The sequence below is a fragment of the Stenella coeruleoalba genome, assembly GCF_951394435.1.
Source record: "Stenella coeruleoalba genome assembly, chromosome: 8".
Lineage (NCBI taxonomy): Eukaryota > Metazoa > Chordata > Mammalia > Artiodactyla > Delphinidae > Stenella > Stenella coeruleoalba.
This window is the reverse complement of record NC_137154.1, coordinates 26,533,777-26,551,365: the sequence shown is the minus strand read 5'-3', so window position 1 is coordinate 26,551,365 and position 17,589 is coordinate 26,533,777. Positions and strand designations below refer to the sequence as shown.

At 33.0% G+C, this 17,589-nt stretch overlaps 1 protein-coding gene across 1 annotated transcript in view; it reads left to right on the top strand.

Annotated features, from left to right (window-relative positions):
• ELP4 (elongator acetyltransferase complex subunit 4) overlaps positions 1-17,589 on the top strand; it is a 244,312-nt gene that overhangs the window by 59,743 nt on the left and 166,980 nt on the right. Inside the window, exons 4-5 of the mRNA XM_079930693.1 lie at positions 1,586-1,714; positions 11,222-11,361. Of these exons, the coding sequence (XP_079786819.1) occupies positions 1,586-1,714; positions 11,222-11,361 (269 nt within the window). The remainder of the gene's footprint in view (positions 1-1,585; positions 1,715-11,221; positions 11,362-17,589) is intronic.

Genomic DNA, 17,589 nt, shown 5'->3' with positions numbered 1-17,589 from the left:
ATTTTAAAAATATACATTCCATCTCTTTTGCAAAAAAATTTTTTAATGTTTTTGTTGTTCAGTTTTGGATGACCTTAGTAAGTGTTCCTGAGATTAGTAAGTGTTCCTGAGATTGCAAAAAAGTTAACACAAATATTTATACTAAACATTGCCTAATATTGGCAATAAAAAAATGTGCAGCTCTGAGTAATAGTTAAGACAATTATTTGACTGAATTCTCATAATCGAACTTTTATTGAATGCTTAACATGTGGCAAGTACCATTCTCTGCATTTACATTTTTAACTCATTTATTACTTACAACAAACCAATGAAGTAAATACTATTATCTACATTTTTTCCATTAATCAGTGGAGGCATATAGAGGTGCTACTAGTGGTCAGCGTAACCACAGACACAACTCTAATGTAAAGTCAAGATTTGAATCTAAACAGTCTGGATGCAGAATTCAAATTCATAACTGCTGTGTTGGGTTGAACTATATGCCTCACAAATATTTGTTTCCATTGGAAAAATAAGTTACTTTATATTTTGTCAGAGATTAATGCTTTGCTAGGAATGATGTATTCAGAGTTTTAATGATACAACTAGTTTCTAATAGTGGCATATATTATAGAGTGAATCCACTTTGAGATCTTTTAGGAGGTGACTAAGATATATGACGGTTACTGTATTTCTAGGTGATTAGTTGACATGATTCTAAGCATAAGTAAATTTGATCCTGAAAAGTAAAAGTCGCAACTTGGACTAATTTATGACGTGGCACAAGATTATGTTTACTATCCAAATGCCCCACATTATCTTTATGATTCTAGCTAATAAAAAACAAAATTATTGCTGGTGCTTTCCTTCTGCAAAAAACATGTGTACCTTTTTCTTTGGATTATTTCTATAGTACCTCTTCACAAAACCATGTTTCTGTATGTTTTCTTGTAGCCACTCAGTAGGTCACTCAGTAGTAGGTCAGCTTCCAAGAAAGAAAAGAAAAATTGGAATTCAATGTCTCTTCATTTAATCAGAGATTTTAAATTCTATTTTCATTTTTAAAAGAAGATCATAGGCTTGCAGGTGCAAAACTAGTGTGTGATATGGGCAAAATAAATGTCTTTATTCTTAGTTGTTACTTCACACATTATTTCGGTGAATGAGTTTTTTGAATTCTAGAATTACAAACCAGTAAACAGATTACGCACATGCTTTATTTTTACCTTGTGTCAAACATAACAATAATTACATGTAATACATAAGTGCTAATTCTAGACTTTGCTTGAAGTGTATAAATTTTTCTAATGATCATAGCCTCCTGCAATAGCATTTGATTTTTGCTAGTATAAAAATTTGAGTATTTTCTTTAAATTCTAGTTCACTGGTAAAAATTTAAACTTCACATTTAATATTAGGTAAACCCTCTTTCTCTACTTTAGAAATATCTATATTGTCATGATTTTATGCTTGAATCAATTTGAAGGTGTCAATTTTTAATACATTGGAAAGTTCTAGTATTGCTAATATTATGATTTAAGAAAATTTTCACTTTTTTTTTTTTACCACAGTTGCTCAGTAATATGTCATTCTGTTTTCTTAGGAACTTCCTGCACCATTACTTGATGATAATTGTAAAAAAGAATGTGATGAAGACATATGTAATCATAAAACAGAATCTAACATTAAGATGAAAATAGCTTGGCGTTACCAGTTATTACCCAAGATGGAGGCAAGTCAATAAATTATTTCTAAAATTTGCAAATATATTTGTTTTCATTTTACAAGATCTCTTGTGGTATACTTGTTATTCTTTAAATGTAATACAATGTATATTTGTTTATTTATTTATTTTTTGCGGTACGCGGGCCTCTCACTGTTGTGGCCTCTCCTGTTGCGGAGCACAGGCTCCGGACGCACAGGCTCAGCAGCCATGGCTCATGGGCCCAGCCGCTCTGCGGCATGTGGGATCTTCCCGAACTGGGGCATGAACCCGTGTCCCCTGCATCAGCAGGCAGACTCTCAACCACTGCGCCACCAGGGAAGCCCTATATTTGTTTGTTTAAATAATTAGTTATTTCATTTGTAAAGTGTCTTATCAAGATGACTTTTTCCCAGTTTTATTCTGAAATAATTGACGTATGTCACTGTATAAGCTTAAGGTGTACAGCATGGTGGTTTGATTTACATATATTGTGAAATGACTGCTAGAGTAGGTTCAGTTAACATCCATCATCTCGTATAGAGAAAATGAAAAGAAGAAGAAAAAGAAATATTTCCCCTTGTGATGAGAATGCTAGGATTTACTCTCTTAACTTTCCTATATATTATTCAACAGTCTTAGCTATAGTCATCATCATGTACATTATATCCCTAGTACTTATTTACCTTATAACTGGAAGTTTGTAACTTTTAACCACCTTCCTCCAATTCTCCCTCCCACTACCCTCTGCCTCTGGTACCCAACGTCTCATCTGTTTTTTCTGTTAGTTAATTTCTGTTTTATTTTGTTTTATTTTTAGATTACACATGTAAGTGAGATCATACATTATTTGTCTTTCTTTGTCTGACTTATTTCACTTAGCATAGTGCCACTAAGTTCCATCCTTGTTGCAAATGGCAAGATTTCCTCATTTTTTATGACTAAACAATATTCCATTGTATATATCTCACAACTTGTTTATTCATTTATCCATCAATTGACACTTTGTAAATAAAGCTGCTATGAACATAGGGTTTCAGATACCTTTTTGAGTTAGTGTTTTCATGTCCTTTGAATATATTCCCAGAAGTGGAGTTGCTAGATCATATGGTAGTTCTATTTTTAATTTTTTGAGGATCCTCCATACTACTTTCCATAATCACTGCACCAATTTACAATTCCACCAACATTGCACAAGGGTTCCCTTTTCTCCACATCCATGCCAGCATTTGTTGTCTCTTATCTTTTCCATGATGGCTGTTCTAACAGGTGTGAGGTGATTATTTTAACAACTTAACATTGTGGTTTTAATTTGCATTTCCCTAATGAGTAGTGTTGTTGAGTGTATTTTCATGTACCTGTTGGCCTTTTTAATTTTGTCTTTGGAAAAATGTTTATTCAGGTCCGTTGTCCATTTTTAAATTAGGTTAGTGGGTTTTTTTTACTATTGAGTTATATGAGTTTTTAAATATATTTTGGATATTAACCCCTTATCAGATACATGTTTTGCAAAAAATTTTTCCCATTCCATAGGTTATCTTTTCACTTTATTGATGGTTTCTTTGGCTGTACAGAAGCTTTTTAATTTGATATAGACATACTTGTTTATTTTTTATTTTGTTGCATATGCTTTGGGTGTCATATCCAAAAACTTATTACCAAGACCCATGTCAAGGAGCTTTATTCCTGCGTTTTCTTCTAGGAGTTTCATGGTTGCAGGTCTTACATTTAAGTCTTTAATGCGTTTCAAGTTAATTTTTGTGAGTAGAGTGAGATAGGGGTCCAGTTTCATTCTTTTACATGTGAATATCTAATTATCCCAGCACCATTTATTGAAGAGAATGCCTTTTCTCTGTTGACTATTCTTGGCTACCTTGTCAAACATTAGTTGACCATATATGCTTGGGTTTATTTTTGGGTTTTCAAGTCTGTTCCATTGGTCTATTTGTCTGTTTTTATGTCAGTATCATACTGTTTTGATTAATATAGCTTTATAGTATAGCTTGAACTCAGGAAGTATGATGCCTCCTGCCTTGTTCTTCTCTCTCAAAATTTCTTTGGCTTTTTGGGGTCTTTTGTGGCTTCATATAAATTTTACTAGTGTTTTTTGTCTACCTCTGTAAAAAATGACATTAGAATCTTGATAGGGATTGTACTGAATCTATAAATGGCTTTTGGTAGTATTAACATTTTAACCATGTTAATTCTCCCAACCCATGAACATGGAATACCTTTCCATTTATTTGTGTCTTCTTCAATTTCTTTCATCAATGTCTTGTAGCTTTCAGAGTAGAGATCTTTCACCTCCTTGGTTAAATTTACTCTTAAGTATTTTATTGTTTTTGATGCTATTGTAAATGGGATGATATTTCCTAAAAATAAAATTATGGTTTGTTTTTTTTTTACCCAGATAGATTATTGCATTTCTTCCATAATCTCCCTATAGAATCTTTTATTCTAGGGTTGCAAGACAGAGTGAGTGAACTAATTAAGCCATTTCTATCTAATATAGTTGCCTATAAATATTCAATATAAGTAGTGGTTCTTTGGAATTACTGTTTTATTCCTGTACATTTCATTTTCAACCATTACATTTTCAAGCTGTCTGGTAACCTCTCCTATCTAGGATAAACTAAGAGACAGGATGTGAGGGGAAATTTTCTGAGAAGTCAAAACACATGTCAGTAAATCTGCCTACGAAATAAAGCTTATGAACTCTGCTCCTATTGAAGGCCCCTTCATTTGACTGTTTCCTTCATTCATTTTTCAGAACACTTTGAAGTCTACCAGACATTATCATACTGGTAGAAAAGTGGGGGAAATTCTATCTGAATAAGACAATTCCCATACTCCACACTTCTCTAATCTTCCACATTGACATCAGTGTTACCTTTCCCAATTACAGAAATACGTTTATAACACCTCTTAACTGAAAATGCCTAATTTGGTTTCCTGTTTCCTGCCCCCTTCTAAATGCATGGCAGACTGTCAATCATATTACCTTCCTGCCAACCTTAAACATAGCCTTAGAATTCTCTGCAGAATGTCTGGGTGGTCACTACCAGTTAATAAGAATTAGAATGTGAGATGAAACCCATTATAAACCCACAATGTGAAATATAAACTTCTCAAGTTGTATACAAGATTTATACCACCTAATCCAAGCCTACCTTTTTAGTCTCTGTCCTGTGTGTATATAAAACACTATATTCACCCATCCTATGAGGACTGCTCTTTGTGAATTGCTTGTATTTCTGCTGGTGATGCTTTTCACTTTCTTATTCACCAACTTATCCTTCTCCAAGGGCAAATGATATGTAATTATCTAATTTCTTATATTTGTTTCCATAGCACCACATGCATTTTAAAGTACTTCTCTACATTGTTTTATAGTTAGTTGGTAGTATAATTCTTTTCTCCACCAGACAGAATTCTCTAGAGGACAGAGAGCTTGTTTTATTATATTTTCTGTTGTATCTCCATCACCTGTGTTAATGCCATTTATTCATTCAGTCAGAAAATATTGATTAAGCATCAACTGTGTACCAAGTATAAAATGTGTTGTAATAGGTGGATATTAAGCAATGGTAAATTGTTCTAATTTAGGTGGGAAAGCTATTTGAATAGTATCATTTTTAAGTGAGATTTATTTAAATGACTGTGAACAAACTACAAATAGGAGAGGGGTTATTTGCAACTCATAGTAGAATAAGGAATAGTCTACCAACTAAATTTTTGAAAACAGGAAAAAAAGTAAAAAGGAAACTTAGGTAGTCCTTAAACATACAAGAACAGATGCCAAATTTCAATTATAATAAAAGAAATGCAAATTAAAACTATACTGGCCTGCCATTTTTCTATTATTAGATTGTCAGTAATCTAAAATGTTTGGTAAGACACTAAATTAGCAAAGGTGGGAAGAAACTAGTACTCTCATACTTTGCTGGTAAAAATGTAAATAGGTACAGCTTCCGTGGAGGGTAATTTGGCAGTGTCCTTCAAAATTACAAAAACGTATACCCTTTGATTCTTTTGGAAATTTACGTCATGAATATATTTACTCAGATGTACAATGAATTATGTATGACCTACTTATGAGGCATTTTTTTTAATAATAAAAGATTGGAAATAACCTAAATGTCCATCAGTAAGCAACTAGTTAAATAAATTACAGTATATGTGGACAGTAGAAAACCATACATTTGTATTAAAAAGTGAAAGGAAGCTCTATGTAATCAGAATTTGTTACAGGCATAGCTTAGAATGGGATTGAAAAACTGGGTACAAGAGACCAGAATAAATGTAGTTATTCTGCTTGGGAAAACGTGAGTTAATTTACAAAGATTAAAACAGACAAGCAATGTAGAGACTAGCACTTGAGAACCCTAATAGCAAAGAACTTCATGCCTTTAATCTGGCTGATTCATTTAAGTAACTGGGCTTAAGGGTGACTCTTTTGTAAAGAGTGACTGTATTTCTAATTTTTTCTACTGGTATGTTCTGAAAGTCATTAAGAACGTAAGCTCTAAGTTGAATTTAGCTTTTGTGTAAAGACAATATACCAATTCAGTTTTAGATCATATAAAATATTTATATCTTCCATTTCTTTTATTTTTACTCTTAGCTAGGTTTTGGTCTTTTCGTTGGTCACTAACATTCTTGAAGTGAAATTGTCAGTGAAAATGCAAGTGATTGAAACTTTAAACCTTTTTTTCTTGCTGCTTCTTATAAAATCTGTTTAAACTTGGGGAGAAAGTTCTTTGTTTCTTTATAGTTAATTGTCTCCTTCTATATTGTAATTACAGATGCCATTCCTGCCCCCTTTCACATATGAGTAAATACTGCTTGCTCTGTTTTTACTTTTAGAGTATGGTGTGCTTGCCGTTGTTATTATGGGGGTAAACTTCTCAGAGGTTACACATTAACACAAGCCTCAGTTTTCAAGGCTTACAGCTTCAGTGTTTTAAAAATTATGTTCTTACAATGATGTTCTCCAGACGACTTATTTTCCCATTTTCTTCAGGACTCCATTAAAATATCACTTTATCGGGAATGTCTTCCTTTGTCACTCTGTATAAAATAAAACCTCTCTCTCTTTCTCTCATCCCCTTTCACCACCATATTTCTCTTCAGGGTACTTGCCATCATCTAGCAAATAATATATCATCCATCTCCTCCTACTAGAGTGTGAACCAATGGGAGAAAAAAACTTTTACTATTTTGTTTTACTGGCATATGGTAGGTGCTCAATAGTTATTTGTTGAATACAGGAGTGAATGACATATAGTTTGTGAATTAAATGTTAAAGTGAGTTGAGTTGTATTAATTAATACACATAAATTAGCAGCTTATTTTGAATTTACAGTCAATGGTCAAACTTAAGTTTACTAGTATTTACAAGTAAGTTCTGTCAAGTTTAGAAAATAGAATCATCTCTGGCTTCTTTGCTTTTCTTTGAAATGTCACTAGCATGTATATTTGCCTGTAACAGAAATTTTATATATGATGATTCGCCAAGACTGAGTAGACTTTGAGGATCACTCTTCACTATCTACTTTATAAATCCAGACCTTACCTTGCCATTATCATTTTAAAAACAACAGTAAAACCCTGGTTTTCTGTATTTTACTTGGGACAAACTATAGTTAACACTGTTATGAGTAAAGATTAAACAAGTCGTCCAAAACATAATGTAACAGAAAGGTATTCGGTTGATTATCAGAGATGCCTCTTAATTCAAGTCATCACCAGGTCCTTAAGAGTGTAGTCATATTCCCATTTAGGGAATGCAAAAAAGGATAAGAATATGTACACCTAAATAAATAACAGTAGCTCAGTAAAGCATAAAGTAGTGCTTCTTCCTCTTGGAGGCGTGTGTAGTTTTTAGAAACCTACCTTTCCTCATCCTGTGATTTTGATTTTCTCTCCTACATGGCCATGCCTCCTTCTTTCCTATCCAATCATCAAACCCTATTCCCTCTTCACGCCAAGAATTCATAGCCTACAGCATATTCTGAGACTTAAGTTTTTCAATATTGTAGAGCTCTACTACCAAGGCCTACCATGGCTCCAGCAATTTATGACAGCATATTAGATCTTTATTATAGTAAATCCTCATTACACTTTGAATTTCCATCTTACTGGTTCAGCTACAACAGTCCTGTAATAGATGTGTGCATGTTGTAGATGACAACAAATACCATTTTTCCCATAAAGCAATGTAATTGCAAAGGATAGTGATGGATCTTCTGATTCTCTGGTGAATCATGACACAATAATAATAATTAATAATATTTATGTAGCACTTCATAATTTACAAAATATTCATTTCCAGTATTGCATTAGATTCTCACAACAGCCTAGTGAAATAGTTATTATTAGCTCTGATTTCTGGTGATTGAACTGAGGCTCAAAATGGTTTAGTAACCATTTGGGTTCTTGCTTTCTGTTATGCCATGCTGAGAAACAAAAAATGATAACAATAAAAAGAAAATGTCTTATTTAGACTGTTTATTTGTGGTGCAGCTTTTCTCTGAAATTTTTCTTTCTTTCTAACATACTTAAGTTGGGGGATGGTATTGCTGTTTTGTTGCTCTGTGCTCCTCCTGAACCCCCATCAGAGTTCATTCTCCTTTGGCATAATAAATTTTTACTGAACCATTCCATTTTACTCTCTTCCACAGTTGACAAAGTTAAAGAGTAGTTTATGAATGTGAAATAGAAGTTTTCATAATGTAAAACTAAAGCAACGTGTCTTATCAAACTGAGTAAATGGAATAGTTATTGCTGATAGTTTAATTTTTTTAATGCATTTACTTCTTCAGGAAGTTGATAGGTTTTCATGGATTACCATTACTACTACTACTACTGCTAGTACTGCTATTATTATTATTATATTTAATGACCTTTTTTTAGAGGAAGTATTTTAAGTCTTTGTTTTACAATTCTAAGCCTCAGAAGATTTCACAGCATTCCAGTTATCTGATGATATGTTAATGCTATGTGTGTTGGGTAGAAAAAAACTTACAAAATTGTTTTTCCTGTAAGAGTATATTTAATTTTCATTTTTTATTGAAGCATTAAAGTTTCTCATCATTAATACAATGGTTAGTGTCTACCTTGTGAATCTATTAGTTGCCCTATCTAATCCTAATTTCTAAAAAATTAATAATTTAGTTTTAATAAGAAAAGCTTCCAAATTTATTTTTACATTTTGATTAATTATTTGTGTTCTATATGTAAACTGTCACAGCATGAAATCAATTTTCTGCCTTGATTCATCCCAAATCTGAGAGTTCTGTCACTTTAATATTATAATTAGGAACATTGATAGAGACGGCAACTTAAAAAGCATACTTTGCTTCTTGGCAATTTAGCATATTTCTCAAAGTGCATAGGATTTCAAGAACCTTCAGTCCACTAATAAATTTATTAACTCAAACTTAAAAGAAGCGAAAAGTCTCTCTTTCTTTCTCTCTCCCCATGGCCAGTCCGCCAAAATAGATTATTCATGCTTATTTGATTCAGGTAGGCTTTTGCAAGCTTCCCTACTAGGCCTGGGAATGTGGTACATTGAGGCCTTTTCAGAGGCTTCTGACATAGACCAAGCTTTTATTGCATGGTGTTTTATTATTACCAAATCCTAGTCTCCACCCAGTTTGTAGGCACTCTGCTTATTCTTTTGAATCAGAAAAGGTTATCACCTACCTTAATCCATGCAGCAGTGTGGATTAAGGACACCAGTGTGCCCCAGGATTCTCAAAGAGGATCCTGGAAACTTCTTGTTTCTTCTTTTTTGCTGTCTTTACTAAATTCTATTGGGCCTTAGGGGGATTTGCATCTGAAATGGGCAACCTGGTGTTTTTCTCAATGAAGACATCAGATCAAAGTTCAGTTAGTCAAGGCCTTTCTAAAACATTAAGGGGGTTTGGACTTACACAATAAAAAGATGAGCTCTAGCAGAGATTGCAGTAAAAACATTCTGAACTATAATCCGGATAAAGAATAGATTATAGGCCAAAGAACAGACCTTGTTTAAATTGCTTTAGACTAATAACTTTACATTTAAAAACTTTACATCCTATTTTTAAGAGACAAATTTTAATGTGACATAATGTATTTGTCAGTACTTTCCGTGGCCAATAGATAAATCATGTTTTTGAAACCGTACTTCTGTTTATATTGTATTGAAAAGATTAGATTAAGCCAACTGATAGGTCTCTTTCATTAATGAAAATAAACAGTACCTTATGGAGGAATGAACAGCCATTTTATCTAGAAAATAAATGTCAAACCCTCGGATTCTGAATCTGAGAATAATGTGTCTATTAGACTTTAATTTTTTAATTCTCTATTACTATATAATTTGATGTTTGTAGGCATTTAAGAATATGAATTCTTGAAGTCTTAAAATGCAAATATCTAGTGTCAAACAAATGTCTCTTTCTTCTCTAAATTTCAAAGTTGTCAGTTACTTAGTAAAATAAGTTAAGAACCTACTGTGTATAATTCTTTAGTTTCTGTAAAGATTATCTAGTTTTGTCGAATGTTCTGAAACTTGTCTGTTTTGTAGCATTCAAGACAGTGGAAGTTAAGTAAATTTAGATCAGAGACTTTATTAGAAACTATTGCCAGATGGAATCTGTTACTAGTTCAACTTTGGATAGAGGTATATTTAGATAGAGGTATATTTGAATAGAGATATATTTCTAATGTGCTGAATGAAAGAAATCAGCCAGAGTTCATTCAAAGCAATGTAATAATAATGTTATATTACTGAGCTTCAACTGTCCTATGTAATTAAATTCAACATCAATAGTTATTAGAGTTTCTTATAAGAAAGATAATTGGTTGGAGAAATTGTTAGTAGAGGGCACAAAAGAGGAATTATCAATGAACTAATGAATATGCCAGGTTTCTGATTTAACTAATAGAGCTTATGTACATTCTCCCACTGTATCATGTACCTTGTTCCTATCTGGAATATCCCAGTATATTTTATACTGTTAGCTCAATTTTAAGTTTGTAAGAAGTTTTGAATACTATATATACACATGGTCTTATGAGAATTTAGTTTTAAAATGATGCTCAGTTTAATGTATGTAAATAGCTAGTTTCCTTTGGGCCCCTCAGCAATGAAATAATGTGGCTTAAGTTTTCTTTTCATTCTTAGTAACTGTAAATTTATTTTATTTTTAAAACTTGAAGTCTTAAATGTTAATTGGGTTATGTATATAAAATTTTTGAACTAAGGAAGGTATAGTAAAAAGGCAAAGAGGTGTACAATTTCTTATCAAACTTAGGGAACCACCAGGAGTGAAGATACCTGGGAGATGTAAAGGTTGATTTCTAACTATCAATAGTTTATAATAATAAAGATTGTTGTATGCTTCTTTGAAATTTAATAAGTCTATATATATCAGCTCTTCCTTATTTGCATTAAAATGCATAAATATATCAGAATTTTGCTGAATGTAGGATAAATAAATTGCAGTTTAAAGAAAAATTTTTAACAAACAATATGGGTTTTCTTATCAGGCTAGACCAGTATCATCTTCAAGATTTGGTCACTATTATGATGTATCAAAAAGGATACCACAAGAACTAATTGAGGCTTCAAAATGGCATGGATTTTTTCTTCCAGAAAAAATATCATCAACTCTTAATTTAGAACCCTGGTAAGTTAATGATTTCAATTTACCACAGTCTTTGAAAGAATGCATATTTAAAGGTACATACCTAATAAATGTTTTCTGTATAATATGTAACCTTAATTGTACATGTTTCATATTATTTCATTATATGTGGTTTTCTTCTTTTTCTCATCCTGTAACTGTTGGACCTACTATTACTCTTAATTTGCAACTTGAAAAATCTGGATACCAAATTTACAATACCTGCTGTTTTTATTTTCAATAAAATGTGAAATAGTTCTATATTAGGGTCTTTCAGCCCTAAATGCACATGGATACCTAAATATTGCTTATTGATAATAATAGTGAAAATGGTATAAAATCATGCTTTTGCTCCATGTTTTTTGATACATGCTCTTTCAGAAAGTAAACAAGTACTCTTTTCTAATATTTTATTTATTAAGGCTTTCTACTTCTAGTTATGCTGTAAATAAAATAATCTGTATTTTTTTAGATAACAAGAGAATTTAGGGTTTGAGTTTTGCAATGAAACGTTTTAAGTAATAAAATAACAACATATATAGTGTTACTGTATTAAAGCACAACTCTGAAAATTACAGTACTTGACATTGAATAATTTATAAAGTATTAGGAATATTTAATTTCAATTCTTATTGCAGTTGGATCAAGGGAAGGTAATTCACAGAATAGGTTGTTGCCTCTGTTTTCTTTTGCACTGTAAAACCTTTATTTTCAAAATGAGATGAGTTATTAAATGGAAATTTAATAGATAGGAAGTTGTGAATGGAAATGACTTAAAAATATAGATTCTCTTTCCCAGAAATATTACATGAAAATTTAGTGGAGACTATCCTATTTATTTTTATTAAATCTCTTTCCAAAAAAATTTATTTATTAGTGTATTCTCCAGTCCATATGGCTGGAGACTTACGGAAAATGGTGCTTTGATGATGCTTTAGTGTTAATAGCTGCCATTAATGAATGACTGCTATGTGTCAATCACTCTACTACATACTCTACATTTGTTATCTAGTGTAATCCTCGTATCAGTCCTATAAAAGTTTGTACAGTATTCCCATTTTCCAGAAAGAGATACCAAAATTCACAGAGGTGATTTATGTGAGCCTCAACTATTAAGTGATCAAACCAGGATTAACCTAAGTCAGAAGATCCCTCTCTTTTTTTTTTTGCCTTACTGCTTCAAAGAACTTTGGTGTCCTTCACCTTTATCTTCTTGTGTTGTATAGTAAAGAGCACTGATAAAGAAATTAAAAATCTGGATTCTGGTACTGAGTTCATCCTACTGTTACTCTTGGGCAAATCCCTTAAATTCAGTGAAAATAAATATCCTCTTTTGAAAAATAGGGGCGGGGTGTGGGGGTTCTAGGAGGAATACCACCTGTCCTTCCTGTATCACTAATATTTTATTAAGTTTGAATGATTATATTGATTATACTAGTTCCTAATTTTTGTCATTCACTGAACCAGACATACATATACATATACTTGGGAAATAGGTCAAATGTTTCCATGATTCGTCAAATAGTAAATCATGGAACCCAGATTCAAAGTCAGTTCTTTCTGACTTCAAAAAATCTGTGTTAGCAGTAATGCTATCTGTACTGCCTCCATTCATGGAGTGCTTAGGGAAATGAAAAATGTACATTAGGTATGATGTAAATACATGAAAAATAATATAGTGTTACTTTTGTAATTAAAAAAAAATTAAGGATAAAACATTCTTTAAGCCGGAAAGTACAAAGTGTTTTTCATTTGTTCAGCAACTAAAGAGAGGATGGAATTAAAATTTGTCAATTTTCTGTTCAGTGTCAGGCACTGTTCTAGGCATTTGACCGTGGGATATCTCATTGAATCTTCCCAACAACCCTCCAAGAGAAGCAATATTATCCCCACTTTATAGGAAACTTGAGGTCAGAGACGATGAGCAGCTTTGCCACTGTTTCAGGCTCTGAGTGACTAAGCAGACACCCAAACCGAAGTATCCAAAACCCTCTGCTCTCTTTTCTGTACCAGGCTGTCTCCATTTACTGCTGCAGTAACTGTACAGCACACAAAGCTGGGCACCTGAAAAATTAAACCTTATTGGATGTGGAAATATAGTCTTTAAAGTATATTTTAAGAATATTTTTGAGAACTAACAGCTTTGCATGGAACAGGAAAATTTATAGATTTTAATTACCAGGGCAGTATTTCATTTCATAGTGGTTAACTGATAATTCATTTATTTCATATTAAACTTAAATGCTTAATTAAATGTAATTAAACTTTAAACATGTAATTAAATTAATTTTGAAAATGGGTACTTTACCATGTGAGATTTATTTTAATTTATGAAAAGCGTGTGCTCATTTCACTAAAATGAACTTTACTGGTTCATTTATAAAACAATAAAGCTAAGCCTTACAGTTGTCCTTACTTTTCCTATAATTAAGACTAGAGGATATAGCTGCATCCCACTATTGTGTGTAAGGATATAATATATAATTTTATAATTTCTAAAGACACTGTTGAAACATATAAAGATTTTTTTACAGTAAGAAAACCAGAAGGTCATTTAAAATCTGCACTAACTAATTTTACATTATTGGTAGGTTTGCCAATGGAAAATGTTCATACATACAGTTTAAACTTTCAAGTTGAAGCCTAGGTATAAAAACCTGAGATGTATCACAATAATATTACCCAGATAATTTTGTTTTGATATTTCACTGTTATAAATCCGATAATCTCAATCATAAAGCAATGACAGAAAAACTGATTTTGAGAATAAGTTGGTAGTCTACAAATTTAAAATGAAGTAAGCTTTGCTAACAGGTATGCCCAAGCACAGTTCTGTTTCCTCACTAGAAAGATATTGTCATTATTTATTATTTATTAACGAATCTGCTAACATACTGCTTATCCAACTGTTACAGACTGAATGTTTGTGTCCACCCCACCCCCTGCCAAATTTATGTGATGAAGCCCTAGTCCCAATATTTGGAGATGGGGCCTCTGGGAGTTAATTAGAGTTAGATGAGGTCATGAAGGTGGAGCCCTGGTCTGATAGGTTTGGTGTCCTTAAGAAAAAAAGGGAGAAACACCGAGCTCCCCACTCTCTTCTTGAGTAAACACCCAGGAAAAGCCATGTGAGCTCACAGTGAGAAGGTGACCATCTGCAACCCAACACTAAACCTGCGAGCACCATGATCTTGGACTTCTAGTCTCCAGAACTGCAACAAAATAAATTCCTGTTGTTGAAGCCACCCAGTAGTTTGTTATCATACCCCAAGCCAACTAATACACCTATAATATTGTGAAATGTTACTTTCTAAATTATAGATATATTAGGTCTTGAATATTGAGTTTACATAAAGTTGGCAGTAAATAGAATGATTTTGTTTTGATATGTTTCTTTGAAATTCAAGATTTTACTTTGCATATCTACGCTAACAATAGCTAGTAGTAGCTAAAAGTTTCGTATTAAGTTGAATGAACTGAATTCTGAGAGAACTAGTTATCTTTCTAGGAGAATTTCTAGGAGAAAAACAGTGGAAAGTGGATAGGAATATTACTTAAGATTTTAGGAGTCTTTTTTTTCATTTTTTTTTTTTTATCCTGCCAAGTCTCTTTACCAGAGTAAATGGAACCTCTATATAAGCCTCTGTAGTATCTTCCTAGACAAATTGTAGCTAAGCTTCCCATACATTCCTACTAGTATTCCTTTGTTCATACTTCTGTCAGAACACTAATCTCATTACACTTAATTATTTGTCTTGTCTATATTCTTATCTTCCCCCTCAAGCATTGGAAATCCTTGAGGAAAGGGTTATGCTTTTTTTCATCTATTTATTCTCTGAATCTAGGACACAAGTGTTGAGTTGATAGTTGATGAATTAGTGAATCAATGCACAAAGTATAGTAAGAACTCAAATTAACTATAGTCTTGTTCTTAGCACAAAGATTTAGTGGGATGAAACTGGGTAACTGAAACATAGCCATATAAGAGTATATTTTATTTCAAAAATACAGATCTCAGATTGAGAAGCAGAGAACCACAGTATATTTAGAAGTTACAAGCAGAAAATTCATTCACGAGAAAGGAATTTTGAAAGAGAACTTCTAGGTAAGATTAAAAGTTCAGAACAGAAGTCATAAAGTTATAGAAGTATACTATAAACTACGCTATTAAAAGGAAATAGTAAATGATATATCAATCAAATCTCAGAGCTAGGGGAAAGGAAGATGTAAGTGTAAGGAGGGATTTTACCTATCTTCCTATCTGCGGGTGATATAATTAAAGTAGAAAGATAGTATCTGAAACTTTAGAGGGAGAACTATTATCCTGAACCTCATTTTGACCAATGAAGAGAAGTGACTTGCTTATATGTTTGTCTTTCTTTCTTCTTTCTGTCCTTCAAGGGGGCCTTTGGGTACATAGAATTTAGTTGATCATTCTAGCATGCTATTTTCATTGGTATCCATGTTTTTTGTTTTGTTATTTTCCACCTTATTCCCACATTCCTAATCCCAGTCATGCTCCCCATAGACATACTCTCTCTTATTTATGTGTCTCCTTCCATATTTCTATTCTTCCTTCAATAAAGTAATCATTGACCCTTGACTCCTTTCTCTCTCTCACTCCCTACATTCAATCTATAAGCAAATCATGTCAATCGTATCTTCAGTATATCCAGATCCTGATCACTTCTTGCAACCTTTACCTCTACCACACTAACCTAAGTCACCCACATTGCTTGCCAGGACTCTTGGAATAGCCTCCTAATTAGTCTTGCTCCCTGCACCTTGGTGGCTCCTATTTTTCTCCAAAACAGCCCTCATGAACTTTTTCACATCGTGCTGTCCAATAGAACTTCCTTCAAGGATGGCAATTTTCTATGTGCTGTTCAGAATAGCAGCCACTAGCCACATGCAACTGATAATGAGCATTTGAAATGTGGCACTGAAATTTATATTTTATTTTAATTAACTTAAATGTAAGTAGCTATACGTGACTAGTGGCTATCTTGTTAGACAGTACAGTTTTACAACATAAGTCAGCTCTTAACACTACTCTGCCTCAAACCTTTAATGAATTCTCATCTCACTCAGAATAATAAACCTATATCCTAACAGAGATCCATAAGGTCTACATGTCCTTACCTAATCTTATTGCTAGCTACCTCTCTGATCTCTTTGATTTCATTGAGGTTGGGGAAAAGGGTGAAGGGAATATCAAGAATGCTTTTCAGACATTAGAGCTAGGATGGACTGCTTACAGATATAAGTAGACATAAACATATATCTAACAATATTTATTGAACACCTTCTCTGACGTGAGCACCTTGTGTGCCCCTGAGTACCTTTTAGGAGCCTAGAATTATGTTAAGCTCTAGGTTTATTGTAATAAACAAAGCAGCTGTTATCCTTGACCATTTATAGGTTACAGCTGAGCAAGAAAGCACACAATTTTTTTTTTAAAAACCAAGTAAACAAACAGATATATATGCCATTATGAATTGTGGTAAGTAATGTAAAGACAAAGAACACTTGCCATAAATTGAGTGGGGGAAATAAACTTTGAGTTGTGTTCAGATGAGGCCTCTCTGAAGACCTGAACCTGAGACTTGAAGAGTAAGAATAAGAAGGTGGTCATACAAAGACCACTAAGCCAAGCAGTGTTCTTGGAGGAGGGAACAGCAAGTGTGTAAGAAAGTGAAGAACTTGGTGTTTTCAAGGACCTGAAAGGCCATGTTGCTGAAACAGAGTGAGTGATAGCAAGGGCTACAGGAAGATGAGTTCAAAGAGATAGGCAGGGGTCATACCATTCTTTTAAGAAATTTGTTCATGAAGGGGCAGAGAAAAAGCAATAATTGGAAGAGATTTGCGGTGACAAAAGTTGTTGTGGGTTTTTTTTTGGTTTGGGTTTGGGGGGTTGTTTTTGGTTAGGTTTTTTTTTTTTTCTGTTTTGTTCTGTTTAAATGTAAGTGGGAAAAAAATCATTATAAAGGGAATGAATGAAGAGGTAGCAGCAGTTTCTAACTATATGGCATTGGGCAGATTACTAAATGCCTTAGGAAAATTCTTAAACCACTCACTACCTCTGTTACCTATCTATGAAATTGGTCTAAAAGTAATACTCTTTGAGCACTGCTTAGTACATAGGAAATACCAAATAAATGTTAGGGGGTAGTCAGAGTATTTTCTGGAAAAGGCAGGAGGTGCCTCAGAGCAGGTGTGGAAGGACTGACC